Source organism: Taudactylus pleione, unplaced genomic scaffold, assembly GCF_031769625.1.
Source record: "Taudactylus pleione unplaced genomic scaffold, aTauple2 ptg000547l, whole genome shotgun sequence".
In the NCBI taxonomy this organism is placed as follows: Eukaryota; Metazoa; Chordata; class Amphibia; order Anura; family Myobatrachidae; genus Taudactylus; species Taudactylus pleione.
The window spans coordinates 4,243,892-4,260,647 of record NW_028284949.1 but is presented as its reverse complement, the minus strand read 5'-3'; the positions used below and the strand labels follow the sequence as shown (position 1 = coordinate 4,260,647).

General features: G+C 45.2%; 1 protein-coding gene across 2 annotated transcripts in view; it reads right to left on the bottom strand.

The window, feature by feature from the left end:
• Positions 1–2,857: 2,857 nt before the first annotated feature.
• Positions 2,858–16,756, bottom strand: part of LOC148500805 (uncharacterized) — a 29,273-nt gene continuing 15,374 nt past the window's right edge. Inside the window, exons 7-8 of one of the 2 annotated variants that reach the window (XM_088451415.1) lie at positions 4,029–4,187; positions 2,858–3,989 (exon numbers count right to left, since the gene is read on the bottom strand). In XM_088451415.1, the coding sequence (XP_088307541.1) occupies positions 2,950–3,989; positions 4,029–4,187 (1,199 nt within the window). In that variant the 3' untranslated portion in view covers positions 2,858–2,949. Of the gene's footprint in view, positions 4,188–16,756 lie in introns of both variants that reach the window. The other variant, XM_088451416.1, reaches the window with a different exon arrangement.

Genomic DNA, 16,756 nt, shown 5'->3' with positions numbered 1-16,756 from the left:
ATGACTACACCTGTGCATCTGCCAGGAGACCTGGAAAAAGTGAACTGTGCGGGGTCCTGAGGACTGAGTTTGAGAACCACTGCTTTAGTTAATATACCACTGAAGGGATCCTGTTAACCGTATAATAGGCCTGCCCTATCCTTACATAATAATACCTGGGTATATATGTTCTATAAATGCGCCTTGCCTTATTGGCACTACTTTAAGGTAAAACTAGCCTTGAAGTGTATGTCTCAATATTATGCTTATTGGTACAGGTATACATTCATCTATATACCTGATTTTTCTTTTTTTGTATAATCTGTTTTTATTGAGGCAAAATCAGCATAACACATATATGGCCAACAATGGCCTATATAGACACAAAATGAGTGTAAATAACAGTACAAAACAATGAGTAAACATACTCACATATAAACATGTAAAAAAGAAAAAGAAATCTTGCCGTAACTTCACAAAATTGCTGAGTGAAATAAAAATAAATATGACTAGTAATAAAATATATATAAAATAAAACAAATAGAAGAAATATAGTAAATAAATGATAAAATAGGGTTAAGAAAAATAGTAGGGGAAAAAGTCCATCCATATCAGTCAATAGGTCACAGGGAGCGGAGAGGTAATATATGTGTTATAGTCAGCAGTCTCCTTAAAATTCAACCAACCATACCAAGTTACTGTAAAGTCAGAGGAAGGCGATTTTAAAGAGGAGGAGAGATCTTGCAAAGACATGTAATGGTCCTGATTTATTATTAAAATAATTTTTCTCTTTTTTTGATATTTGTCTCTCATTCTTTAGAAGTTGTGCGTATGTTCACAATAACATCTTTTTGTTCACCTACTAATTTTAAATAAATTATTAAAAGTGAAGTGTTATGCTATATTCATTATACATAACAGTGGGCGTAATTCAGACCCGCTCCTAAGCACATAGCGCTCGCAAGCGGGTCGATGGTGTGTCAGTGTGTACACGCGAGCCCCGGAGCGATCGCAAAAAGCACTCGCTCCGTGGCTCACTACAAAAGGGGCGGCTGTTGATGTTGATCGGAGGCATTCCCAAGCGAACGCCTGGCGTTTGTGGGCGGCCCCACTGACATCACCAGTGATGTCAGTGGGAGAGCTTCCGGCTCTATTGGAGCCGGAAGCTCTTTGGGGCTTGCGGCAACGAGACCCTACCGCAAGGGTCTCGTCACAAGCCCGATGGTCGCGATGGTCTTGACCATCGCGACCGTTATCCTGGCCGCTGGCACTAGCTGTGGGCCGCACCAAAAAAAAAAGCCCTGATTCAGAGCGAGCGCTCTTTCAGAGCGTCCGTCTCTGAATCAGGGCCTATGCCCCCAAAAAAAGACAAAACTAAAAATTATGCAGGAGGCGCTAGTCATTTAAACAGTTTTTATTCACAAAAACACACAAATATAATATCCCAAGCAAAAAATTGAGAAGATTTTTGTAAAAAAAACCATAAAAAAATCACAGATAGTATCACATACACATATATGCTTAGAAGGTTAAAAACAACCAGGGAAAATATCCCCAGCCTCATACTTAATAAAACACAAGAATGATCTGAATGCTCTATCTTGAGTAGCATTTAAAAACATTACCAGGCTTAAAAAATGGCAACTTTTTGCAATGATGTTTCTCCTTGTATCCATAAAAAAAACAGACACTTCATAATAAATGTAACAACTTCTTTGTATGGGGAAATCTTCTCCCGTAGGTATGTATTTATATGAACAGCTTGTTCCTCTGTATAGGTAGTATATTCCACCTTTATAATATAGACAATCCACTGGAACAGATATATAATTTAAAGCATAAGATGACAGCTCCTAAATCTCAGTAAGAGATAGTAAAATCCTTTCCAGCCGGATAATATTCCACTAAAGACAGTTCAAATCCGATTACTTATATTATTGCATAGTCCAGAACCTTTTGCATAAGGTGTATACATGCAAAGAAACTAAAAATATCCCTGTAGATCATTACTTTGTATTGTGGCAGGGAGGGAAAAAAATGGAATGGTGGTTGACAAGTACTATTTTAGCATGCATGCATCTAACCACATAATAACTCCTTCACCAGCTTCTCCTCTCCCATGTATTCTCTGACTAGGTACAGTTATTTTGTAAGGTCAGCATATTACCACTCCTGCTTAGTTGGAGAACTCCATAGATAGCAAAATCTTGTGCAGAGCAGAGGAATGCTGATAAAGGTGATCCTTCCACAGTGCCAGCAGAGATGCGTACGCTCCATCCACTTCAAACAAAGCCAAAAATTTTCCCCGCCCCCTACACCCATCGGCAGCTTCCTCAGACAAGACAGCAAGTGACTCAGTCCTGCTAGGCAGCCCCAAAAAAGAGTCTTCTGTCCCTCTCTAAAGATATATGTCTAGTGTGACTAGCCTGATCGTTCTATACTTCCTTGGGAAATCTCTGGTAATATCAGTGTTTCCATTACATCATGTCACTAGATTCTACACCAAGGCCATCACAGAACATGTGTACCACTGACAGGACAGTTATACACTATTCCAGATTTACTAACAATGTACAGACACAAACCACCGTCACACGCAGCTGTGTTATGTCACATGGATGTCAGATAGCTCAGTGCAGTGACTTGTTCTCTAACTTCCTACTAAACTCTTCGATCTTAAGTTTTTAAGGTTTTTAATTAAGGTATAATTTTCCTCTGGGTATTGCACAGTGTTATTGGCCTGGTCCCTGCAGCTTTTCTCACTGCCAAATAATCTTCATATCCTGATCCTGCAAATAACTAGTCGTACATCATTCATTCCAACTAGAAGTGAATTTTATCTAAATTGTCATATATTAGTATATAGTGTGAACATACAAATGTAATTTACCCTTCATTAAGCAGGGACAGCAATCTAGGCTTAAATTGTATTTATGCTTATACCGCTGCAATTTCTGTATTTCTAGATGCTCATATACAGTGTTTTTCTCTTGTGTGAAGTTTCTGATGTTTTAAAAGAACTGATTTATATTGAAAACATTTCCCACATTCAGAGCATGAAAATGGCCTCTCACCTGTGTGACTTCTCTGATGTCTATTAAGATGACTTTTATCTGTAAAACATTTCCCACACTCAGAACATGGAAATGGTCTCTCACCGGTGTGAGTTTTCTTATGGTCATCAAGTGTTCTTTGCCTTGCAAAACATTTCCCACATTCAGAACATGAATATGGCTTCTCACCTGTGTGAGTTCTCCTATGTGCAGCAAGGATTCCCTGCCGCGTAAAACATTTCCCACATTCAGAACATGAAAATGGCTTCTCACCTGTGTGGACTCTTTGATGGTTAACGAGCTCTGATTTCACTCTAAAACATTTCCCACACTCAGAACATGGAAATGGCTTCTCACCTGTGTGGACTCTCTGGTGTGTAATGAGATATGATGATTGCATAAAACATTTCCCACATATAGAACACGGATGTTGCCTTTCACCTGTGTGAACCTTCTTATGTCTATCAAGAGCTCCTTTCGATGTAAAACATTTCCCACATTCAGAACATGGATATGGCCTCTCTCCTGTATGAGTTCTCTTATGTTTATTAAGAGATCTTCTAATTGAAAAACCTTTCCCACACTCAGAACACGAAAATGGCTTCTCACCTGTGTGAGTTCTCTGATGTTCAGCACGTGTTTTCTGACATGCAAATCTTTTCCCACATTCAGAACAGGAAAATGGCTTCTCACCTGTGTGAGTTCTCTGATGTTCAGCAAGTGCTGACTGGGTTATAAAGCATTTCCCACATTCAGAGCATGAAAATGGCCTCTCACCTGTGTGAATCTTTGTATGTCTATTAAGTTCTCCTCTCAGTTTAAAACATTTCCCACATTCAGAACAAGGAAATGGCCTCTCAGCTGTGTGAACTCTCTTCTTATGTATAGAGAGACTCAACTGCTTTGTAAAACATTTCCCACATTCCGAACATGAAAAGGATTCATCATCTGTGTGATCTGAGCTGTGTGTAACAATACTGGGATTATCAGGGGAACACTCTTCATGATTAGAAGGATCAGATGATAGATCTGCACTGTGATATGCTGGGTGTATACTTGGGGTAATGGGGTTTTCTCCTGGAGGGTCATGTGAGAGGTTATCATCATCTAGTTCACAATCTGGAGATAATATGAGACGTCTCTCCCGAGTTATTCCTGCTGTTGTGTTCATCTGCTGGGAACAGAATATATATATGTGAATTAGCATCCCTGCAGCACTATACCATACTGTGTTACTATAATAAGACATGCATTGCTGTACCCCAACATCTCCATACAGTCAGTGACCTCATCATTGTCATGTCTCAGTCTGTGACTGAGGAAGACAGAGAGTAACTAGGTCCTATTACATGCTATGGTGTAACACTGCTGTCTGCCTTATGTTACATATTATGGTAAGTAGTGATCACACTAGACACAGACATGTATTTGCTGATGTTTGTCATGAGAAGGTTTAGGGTGTAGGAGTAACACTGGCCGGGGAGTAGTCACTAAGTAGGACACAGGGGAGAGAAAAAGGGGAGAAGTTGCCCATAGCAACCAATTAGCTTCTCTTATTTGACAGATTGTGGGACTGATTCAAGCCCAGATGGTGTTTCAATTTAACCACAAGTGGCTGATGCACATGCACAGAAGTCGCACTGCACTTGTGCAGATCTGGTCTTGCTTTGGCAGATGCAGCATTAAAGATGTTGAGTAACTGACAGTGTGCAGCCATTTGGGAGCGGGGAGGGGGACCGTTATGGAAAACGGAGATGTGTCGAGGCCAGTGACTGCGTCTTCTGATACTGAATCAATGGCTTTGGCAGCGTAGTTGTGGCGGGAATTCTGAGCATCCTGCTGTGAGCTGATACTCTCCAGATCTCCATCTACTTATGTGTAACAGAGTGCAGGCATAGTCTATACAGTATCTCACACACAGGTCATACTAGCTGCATCCTGCTGTGTCCTCACACTCTACGTATCTCCATCTCAGTATATATAACAGAGTGCACACATGGTCTATACATTATATCTCACACAGGTCATACTAGCTGTATCCTGCTGTGTCCTCACACTCTCCGGATCTCCATCTCAGTATGTGTAACAGAGTGCACGCCTGGTCTATACATTATATCACACACCGGTCATACTAGCTGCATCCTGCTATGTCCTCACACTCTCCGTATCTCCACCTCAGTATGTGTAACAGAGTGCACATATGGTCTATACATTATATCACACACAGGTCATACTAGCTGTATCCTGCTGTGATCTCACATTCTCCGGATCTCCATCTCAGTATATGTAACAGAGTGCACACATGGTCTATACATTATCTCACACACAGGTCATACTAGCTGCATCCTGCTGTGATCTCACACTCTCTGGATCTCCATCTCAGTATGTGTAACAGAGTGCACACATGGTCTATACATTATCTCACACACAGGTCATACTAGCTGTATCCTGCTATATCCTCACACTCTCCGGATCTCCATCTCAGTATATGTAACAGAGTGCAGGCATGGTCTATACATTATATCACACACAGGTCATACTAGCTGCATCCTGCTGTGATCTCACATTCTCCGGATCTCCATCTCAGTATGTGTAACAGTGCACGCATAGTCTATACATTATCTCACACACAGGTCATACTAGCTGTATCCTGCTATGTCCTCACACTCTCCGGATCTCCATCTCAGTATATGTAACAGAGTGCAGGCATGGTCTATACATTAACTCACACACAGGTCATACTAGCTGCACCCTGCTGTGTCCTCACACTCTCCGTATTGTAGCGCTCAACCTTCTCGTTCCGTCCAATAATATATGAATGGCTAATTGTCAAATGAATGACTAATTATCATTAAATTTAAACAAATAGATTCTGATGGTGTAAATTGAGTACCATGTACCAAGTTATAGTCAATGAAAAAGATAAGATAATGATATCTCATTAGTATGAAAATCCCATTAGGTAGGAATGTACAATGTAACAGAATGGTAACCAGTACGCGTGTGTATCAAAGTATCACAAAAATATTTATTCACTAAACCAAGGATAGTTAAAACTGGTGCACAAATATAAGATGGTCTCTGTATCTTTCAATCATGTAGGATGAGTGGTAAATCGGAAATCTAATGGTTAAATAGTTCCTGTCCAATGTCACTGCATAATCAAAACAGAACAATCTGCGGCGTCCCGCTAATAAAGAAAAAATGGTGATGGTTGATGAACTACGGTGCCCGGGATGATGTTCCTGGGGTCAGGGAGTACGGTGTGGCCTTGATGGGGAGAGGCTAGTTCTCTACAGTGCGTGTAGCTACTTGGCATCAATGTCGGAGGGTGCCCGATATGTCACGCCACACCTCCGACATACAACGCCACAGCGTGCGCTGAGGTCGGGGGGCCCGGGACACCACGGTCACACCGCTCGTGGGAGTATTGTGCCGTGTGTCTCCCTTTGCCGACCTGGGACTCACCTCTCTACCCTGAAGGGCACCGCTCTTAGCCCTGCCGGCTCCGGCTTCCACACTTCTGCAGCGCTGTCTTCCTGGGTTGGTCACGTGACTACGACGGTGTTGTACGTTGATGTCTCTTGGAAACAATAGCTGTTGAAGAAAGGTTCCGGATCATCTATGAAGTGCACCTTGGTCTTACGTCCTTGGTGTAGGCAAAAAAGCAGGTAACTTTGGAATCTTTAGCGTGTAGTGTACGCCAACGCGTTTCAGCCTCTAGGGCCTTTTTCAAGGAGATGCTGTAGTGATAGAGTTCATGACATCTGAATAAGTAGTCTGAGGGCGGTCCAAAAGTGTTCAAAGATAGCTTAATTGATTGGTGGATAGTTCAGTCACTCTGAATAGGTGTTGATTGCTGTCAAAACCATAACAAGTCTATTTTGACTTGACTTGACTATGTTTAACAACGCCACTAGAATAAGTCAAAATAGAGTTGTTATGGTTTTAACTGATAACACATATGGTGCATACACACGATCAGATTTTTCCTTCAGATATGAACGATAACGATTTAAAAATCGTTCAGTCGTTCATATCTGAAGGAAAATCGTTCATATCTGACATGCCTGAACGATGGACGATCAACGATGCGCGTTCCCGTTTGTCAGATAACGATATCTGACATCTGATGGGTTTGCAGTCAGACTTGGACGATTCCATTCATTTTAATGCAGTCAAAAATCGTTCAATCGTTCAAATCGTTCAAAACTTTGGTAAAATCGTTCAAATCGTTCAATCGTTCAGTCGTTCATCTGACAAATCTGACAAGTCTGACAAATCTGACCGTGTTTACGCTCCATTATTGGTTTGTTCTTTCACAGTTTTGGATTTACTTTTTATATACCAGAATAAGTCAAAATAGACATGTTATGGTTTTAACTGATAACACTTATTGGTTTGCTCTTTCATAGTTTTGGATTCACTTTAATTCCATACTTACGGATAAAGTTATAGGATTGTGCTAATAAATGTAATGCCAGTATACCAGAATGGTTGATTGACAGCAATCAACACCTATTCAGAGTGACTGAACTATCCACTAATCAATTAAGCTATCTTTGAACACTTTTGGACCGCCCTCAGACTACTTATTCAGATGTCATGAACTCTATCACTACAGCATCTCCTTGAAAAAGGCCCTAGAGGCTGAAACGCGTTGGCGTACACTACACGCTTGAGATTCCAAAGTTATCTGCTTTTTTGCCTACACCAAGGACGTAAGACCAAGGTGCACTTCATAGATGATCCGGAACCTTTCTTCAACAGCTATTGTTTCCAAGAGACATCAACGTACAACACCGTCGTAGTCACGTGACCAACCCAGGAAGACAGCGCCGCAGAAGTGTGGAAGCCGGAGCCGGCAGGGCTAAGAGCGGTGCCCTTCAGGGTAGAGAGGTGAGTCCCAGGTCGGCAAAGGGAGACACACGGCACAATACTCCCACGAGCGGTGTGACCGTAGTGTCCCGGCCCCCCGACCTCAGCGCACGCTGTGGCGTTGTATGTCGGAGGTGGCGTGACATATCGGGCACCCTCCGACATTGATGCCAAGTAGCTACACGCACTGTAGAGAACTAGCCTCTCCCCATCAAGGCCACACCATACTCCCTGACCCCAGGAACATCATCCCGGGCACCGTAGTTCATCAACCATCACCATTTTTTCTTTATTAGCGGGACGCCGCAGATTGTTCTGTTTTGATTATGCAGTGACATTGGACAGGAACTATTTAACCATTAGATTTCCGATTTACCACTCATCCTACATGATTGAAAGATACAGAGACCATCTTATATTTGTGCACCAGTTTTAACTATCCTTGGTTTAGTGAATAAATATTTTTGTGATACTTTGATACACACGCGTACTGGTTACCATTCTGTTACATTGTACATTCCTACCTAATGGGATTTTCATACTAATGAGATATCATTATCTTATCTTTTTCATTGACTATAACTTGGTACATGGTACTCAATTTACACCATCAGAATCTATTTGTTTAAATTTAATGATAATTAGTCATTCATTTGACAATTAGCCATTCATATATTATTGGACGGAACGAGAAGGTTGAGCGCTACAACTTTTTATTCATGGTCTATACATTATCTCACACACAGGTCATACTAGCTGTATCCTGCTGTGTCCTCACACTCTCCGTATCTTAATCTCAGTATATGTAACAGAGTGCAGCATGGTCTATACATTATATCACACACAGGTCATACTAGCTGCATCCTGCTGTGTCCTCACACTCTCCGTATCTCCATCTCAGTATATGTAACAGAGTGCAGGTATGGTCTATACATTATATCTCACACAGGTCATACTAGCTGCATCCTGCTGTGTCCTCACACTCTCCAGATCTCCATCTCAGTATATGTAACAGAGTGCACACATGGTCTATACATTATATCACACACACATCATACTAGCTGCATCCTGCTATGTCCTCACACTCTCCAGATCTCCATCTCATTATATGTGACAGAGTGCACACATGGTCTATACATTATATCACACACAGGTCATACTAGCTGCATCCTCACACTCTCCAGATCTCCATCTCAGTATATGTAACAAGGTGCACACATGGTCTATACATTATATCACACACAGGTCATACTAGCTGCATCCTGCTGTGACCTCACACTCTCCGGATCTCCATCTCAGTATGTGTAACAGAGTGCAGGCATGGTCTATACATTATATCACACACACGTCATACTAGCTGTATCCTGCTGTGTCCTCACACTCTCCGGATCTCCATCTCAGTATATGTAACAGAGTGCAGGCATGGTCTATACATTATATCACACACACAGGTCATACTAGCTGCACCCTGCTGTGTCCTCACACTCTCCGTATCTCCATCTCAGTATATGTAACAGAGTGCTCACATGGTCTATACATTATCTCACACACAGGTCATACTAGCTGTATCCTGCTATGTCCTCACACTCTCCGGATCTCCATCTCAGTATATGTAACAGAGTGCAGGCATGGTCTATATATTATATCACACACAGGTCATACTAGCTGCATCCTGCTGTGTCCTCACACTCTCCGTATCTCCATCTCAGTATATGTAACAGAGTGCTCACATGGTCTATACATTATATCACACACAGGTCATACTAGCTCAGTGTTGGCTAACCTTGACACTCCAGCTGTTGTGGAACTATATATCCCAGCATGCCCTGCCACAGTTTTAGCATGCCCTAATAGCAAAACTGTAGCAGTGCATGCTGGGTTATGTAGTTCCATAACAGCTGGAGTGTCAAGGTTAGCCAACACTGTACTAGCTCAGGGCCGGATTAACAATGGGGCGGATGGAGCTCCAGCTCCAGGCCTCCCATTGAAAATAGGCCCACAGGATACAAGGACTGCAGTGCAGACAGGAAAAAAATATATTTTATTTTTTTTCCTGTCACCACCGACAGCCCAGCTGACTCACTTATCGGCTTACTCACCTCCCAGCTCACTCACTTACTGGCCGCCCGAAGCTGAGCCCATTGTCACCCCCAACCCCTCCTCTCGGCTGCTCGACCTAAGCCCCGCCCACTACAGCCCGCCGAAGCCCCGCCCCTATGTGCCTTAAGCTCCGCCTACTGTACGTCCTACTGCAGAGCTGTTTCCTGTGACTGTGCACCAGACCAATCGCCTAGTTCAGGAGGGAAGGCCCTTCAGCCCAGCATGTCACATTCCACAGGTCAGTGTAATGTTTGGCCCCTGTGTACAATTTATGTATGTTTTGTATATATATTCATTTACATGGCTATATATATGTGTGTGTTAAATTAGGTGGGTACAGGAGCATATAATGTATAAATATGTATATACATATATATATACAGTATGTGTATATACATACATACGTACAGTATGTGTGTGTATATATATATATATATATACACACACAATCCATCACTCTACCTGTGTGAGGCATGGAGACATGCCTCTGTACTGAACGTCTAACATGATATAAGTATACGTTTTTTTCTACTTATAGGGAGTGCCTCCTCTGTTTTGTTCTGCTACTGGGGGGTCTCCATGCCTCACACAGGTAGAGCGATGGATTGTATGTTTATTATTTAGGAAGGCACCCCGTCTTGTGCATTTTTCACCTGAGTGCCAAACGCCCGGAAAACAAACAAACAAACACACACACACACACACTTACTTCAATCCTAGGAAAGAAGAGGGGGCACTCCGGGACTTGAATGCACAAAGTATTTACTTAAAAATGACCGACGTTTCAGAGCCAACCTTGAGAAAAGAGTTGGGTGGGCTCTGAAACGTCGGTAATTTTCAAGTAAATACTTTGTGCATTCAAGTCCCGGAGTGCCCCCTCTTCTTTCCTAGGATTGAACAAGCACCTACTGTATGAATATTCCTTGGGAGGGCACCTGGGCACCCTGCCTTTAGTTTGGACTGTGAGTCCAGATTGATTTTGTGTGATATACTCTATATATATATATATATATATATATAACACACACATTGGTAAATAGAGAGGGTACAGGAGCTTGAGGCACACTTATGGGGACTAAAGTGGGTGTGGTATTATATGTCGACATTCATCATGTAGACAGTGATGGAATGCCAACATATCATCCCTGTTGGCCCACTAACATGCTCCTGATGGCTGTAGCAGCTCCAGCGCGGCTTCCGGGTCCCAGCAGTCATGACCTCTGCTGCTCCTGCCTTCCGATGAGTATTACCCCCATCCCTAAACCTAATCCCTACCCCTCCCTGTAGTGCCTAACCCACTCCTCCCCCTGCAGCCTAACCCTAACCTTCCCCTAGTGCCTAACGCCCCGGCACAGCCTAACCCTAATCCCTACCTCTAACCCTCCCTATAGGCCTAACCTTAGCCACGCCCCCCCCAATCTAACTGTAACCTCCCCTAATGCCTAACCCTCCGTGCAGTGTCCAAACCTATCCTCCCCCACAGCCTAGCCTTAACCTTCCCCTAGGTCAGGGATGGGGAACCTCAGGTCTGGGGGCCGTATAAGGCCCGCGGAGTCATTTGGTCTGGCCCTATGAACTTTTCTCTGCTAGTCTCATCTGGCTACCAGGGTGCCTAGAATAGCACCCTGCAGCCAGAATCGATGCACCAGTGCCGCCAGGAGCCCTTACAGCTCCCTGGAAAATCCTTAGGATGCCCCGGGCATAGCTGTAATCGCCAGGGATTGTGGCCCCGCCTCATGTAATGTCACATGGAGGGAGCGTGGCCTGCACCTGGCCCGCGAATAATGTTATAAAATGGCCCTTGGAAGAGAAAAGGTTCCCCTGCCCTAGAGCCTAACCGGAATCGGTATGAAATACCTCTGGCCGCATGGACGGCGGTTCGATTCCCGGCAGCACCTGGCCGACAAAAGCAGAGTTCCCGGCAGCAGAAGACCGACAGCGCTGGAAATCCTGATCGTCGCTAAGGTAAGTATAAACTAACCTAACCCTCCTTAGGCGTGCCTAACCCTAACCTCCCCCCCTCTAAGTGCCTAACCCCCCCTTCCTCGCTGCCTAAACCTAAGTCCCCCGGGGGGGTGCCTAACCCTAACCCTCCCTCTCCCTAGCCTAACCCCCCCCCCCCCCCCCCGTGGCTGTCCGCTTGCGATCGGGATGCCAGGCGCCTGTCTCCCGGCATCGGGGAAATGACAGGCGTCTAGATATAGATGCCCAGCATTTCACCCTCGCCGGGATATGACAGTCGGTTAGCCGGCTGTCCGTATTAAGGCAGCCGGTTTCCCTATTGTATACCGGCCTAACCCCCCCCCACACACACACAGTCATTTTTAAATTAACTTTAATGTCAACATAATGAATATTGACATTATGACTGTCGGCTTGTATAAAACACACTAGAATACATTTAAGTAATCAACGTCTCAGAACTTGTATTCATTATTTCGTCAGGATTAGCAAAATGACAAATACAAGTTCTGAAAGATTGCTTACATAAACGGGTCAGTGTGTTTTATACAAGCCGTCCAGAGTGTCACACACACAAACAGCTGGCTCCAGAGCGCCCTGTGCCGGCACTGCCCCTTAACCACATGACGTCATGCTGTCGTGTAGAGGGGCCTGGGCCACCGGCACCTGGAAGTGCAACACTGCCCAGAGCATCCGGAGGAGGCTGCAAAGACAGCAGGGTGTCTGTCTGGGCAGTACTGCAGCAGTGATACTGGCTGCAGGGTGCAAGCACCCTGCTAGCCAGTAACAAAGGCCATGGGGTAGCGATGGTGCTGCAAACAGAGCCCTGCGCTCTGTGCAGCATCACCGGTCGCATACCTGCTGTTATGGCACTGTATGCAGTCAAAACACACCCACAACACAGGCCACACCCCTATGTAAATCACAGCTACACCACACTAGTCTCAACCCCACATCACCAGTCACACCCCCTGCAGCGGCACACAATAGGCCCTTCATAAATTTCAGCTCCAGGCCCATGTGGACATTAATCTGGCACTGTACTAGCTGCATCCTGATATGTCCTCACATTCTCCGATCTCCATCTCAGTATGTGTAACAGAGTGCACACATGGTCTATACATTATATCACACACAGGTCATACTAGCTGCATCCTGCTGTGACCTCACACTCTCCAGATCTCCATCTCAGTATATGTAACAGAGTGCTCACATGGTCTATACATTATATCACACACAGGTCATACTAGCTGCATCCTGCTGTGACCTCACACTCTCCAGATCTCCATCTCAGTATATGTAACAGAGTGCACACATGGTCTATACATTATATCACACACAGGTCATACTAGCTGCATCCTGCTGTGACCTCACACTCTCCAGATCTCCATCTCAGTATATGTAACAGAGTGCACACATGGTCTATACATTATCTCACACACAGATCATACTAGCTGCATCCTGCTGTGTCCTCACACTCTCCGGATCTCCATCTCGTTATATGAAAGAGAGTGCACATATGGTCTATACATTATCTCACACACAGATCATACTAGCTGCATCCTGCTGTGTCCTCACACTCTCCGCATCTCCATCTCGTTATATGTAAGAGAGTGCACATATGGTCTATACATTATCTCACACACAGGTCATACTAGCTGCATCCTGCTGTGTCCTCACACTCTCCGGATCTCCATCTCGTTATATGTAAGAGAGTGCACATATGGTCTATACATTATATCACACAAAGGTCATACTAGCTGTATCCTGCTGTGTCCTCACACTCTCTGGATATCCATCTCAGTATGTGTAACAGAGTGCACGCATGGTCTATACATTATCTGATAAAAAGGTCATACTAGCTGCACCCTGCTGTGACCTACAACTCTCCAGATCTCCATTTCAGTATGTGTAACAGAGTGCACACATGGTCTATACATTATCTCACACACAGGTCATACTAGCTGCATCCTGCTGTGACCTCACACTCTCCAGATCTCCATCTCCGTATATGCAACAGAGTGCAGGCATGGTCTATACATTATCTCACACACAGATCATACTAGCTGCATCCTGCTGTGTCCTCACACTCTCCGGATCTCCATCTCGTTATATGTAAGAGAGTGCACATATGGTCTATACATTATATCACACACAGGTCATACTAGCTGTATCCTGCTGTGTCCTCACACTCTCCAGATCTCCATCTCGTTATATGTAAGAGAGTGCACATATGGTCTATACATTATCTCACACACAGATCATACTAGCTGCATCCTGCTGTGTCCTCACACTCTCCGCATCTCCATCTCGTTATATGTAAGAGAGTGCACATATGGTCTATACATTATCTCACACACAGGTCATACTAGCTGCATCCTGCTGTGTCCTCACACTCTCCGGATCTCCATCTCGTTATATGTAAGAGAGTGCACATATGGTCTATACATTATATCACACAAAGGTCATACTAGCTGTATCCTGCTGTGTCCTCACACTCTCTGGATATCCATCTCAGTATGTGTAACAGAGTACAGGCATGGTCTATACATTATCTCACACACAGGTCATACTAGCTGCACCCTGCTGTGACCTCACACTCTCCAGATCTCCATCTCAGTATGTGTAACAGAGTGCACACATGGTCTATACATTATCTCATACACAGGTCATACTAGCTGTATCCTGCTGTGTCCTCACACTCTCTGGATCTCCATCTCAGTATATGTAACAGAGTGCAGGCATGGTCTATACATTATCTCACACACAGGTCATACTAGCTGTATCCTGCTATATCCTCACACTCTCCGGATCTCCATCTCAGTATATGTAACAGAGTGCAGGCATGGTCTATACATTATCTCACACACAGGTCATACTAGCTGTATCCTGCTATATCCTCACACTCTCCGGATCTCCATCTCAGTATATGTAACAGAGCACACGCATGGTCTATACATTATCTCACACACAGGTCATACTAGCTGTATCCTGATATGTCCTAACACTCTCCGATCTCCATCTCAGTATATGTAACAGAGTGCACACATGGTCTATACATTATATCACACACAGGCAGTGGCGGGCTGGGCCAGGGGGCAGGGTGCCATTTGCCCCCCGGGCCGCAGCATCATGCGGGCTGCGGACTGGTGCAGTCTGTGTCACTGTGACACAGACTGCACCGCGTGTTTAGCGCTGACCGGACGGAGTTCGATCAGCGCTACACTGACAAACACACAGCCGCCGGCTCCGGCAGCTGTGTGTTTGTTTAGATCAGCAGCCAATGAGAGTCTGACAGACTCTCATTAGCTGCTGCTGCGCCCACTGCAGGAGCCGCTCCATCTTCCGGCTCCAGCAGTGGGCAATGGGAGAGGCGTCATAACGTCATATGACGGCTCTCCCATAATGCAGAGCGGCCCGGCCCAGGAGGACAGATGGAGGAGCGGATGGCGGGAGCGGGGATTCAAGTAAGTAGGTTTTTTTTATTTAGTTTTTTTATATTACGTGTGTCTACGGGCGAGTGTCTGGCACTACTGGGAGCACTACAAAGGGGGTGGGGGACTACAACTACTGGGGGCACTACAAGGGGGGGGACTACTACTACTGGGGGCACTACAAGGGGGAGGGGACTACTACTACTGGGGACTACTACTACTGGGGGCACTACAAGGGGGGGACTACTACTACTGGGGACACTACAAGGGGGGACTACTACTACTGGGGGCACTACAGGGGGGGACTACTACTACTGGGGGCACTACAAGGGGGGCTACTACTACTTAGGGCACTACAAGGGGGGTACTACTACTACTGGGGGCACTACAAAGGGGGGGACTACTACTAGGGGCACTACAAGGGGAGGGGACTACTACTAGGGGCACTGCATAGGGGGGAGGGGACTACTACTAGGGGCACTACATAGGGGGAGGGGACTACCACTGGGGGCACTGCATCGAGGGACCACTGCTAGGGGCTCTATATAAAGGGCAATACTGGGGGTACTGCATAGGGGGGAGACTAAAACTGGGGCCACTATACTATTTAAGGGGCATTGCATAAGGGTTACCACTATTGGGGGTACTGCATGGGGGGTGAACTGCTACTGGGGGCACTGCATAGGGGGGTGGGGGGATCACTACTGGGGGCACTACTTATATAGTGCCCACTATTAGGGGCACTATATAAAGGGCTTACTACTGAGGGCACAAGGGGCACTGCACAAGGGGGACCACTACTGGGGGCACTATATAAAGGATTACTACTGGGGCACAAGGGGCACTGCATAGGGGGAATCACTACTGGGGCACTACTGGAGGCCTGCATAAGGGTGTTATCTCCTGTGGCACACGGGGGCACTGCATATGGGCACTACGACAGGGGGCTGCCCTAATCTTTATTTTTACCTTACATTAATCCCATATGGACCCGCCTCCTCCATGGAACACTTGAGGGGGGGGGGCGCCGTAGCATGCATATTCTTCGGCAACCTGGCTACACGCTACTCCCCTGCCAGGGCCGCCTGCATGCATTTGCCCCCCAGGCTAAAAGTTGCCAGCCAGCCCCTGCACACAGGTCACAATAGCTGCATCCTGCTGTGACGTCACACTCTCCAGATCTCCATCTCAGTATATGTAACAGAGTGCACGCATGGTCTATACATTATATCACACACAGGTCATACTAGCTGCATCCTGCTGTGTCCTCACACTCTCCAGATCTCCATCTCAGTATATGTAACAGAGTGCAGGCATGATCTATACATTATCCACACACAGGTCATACTA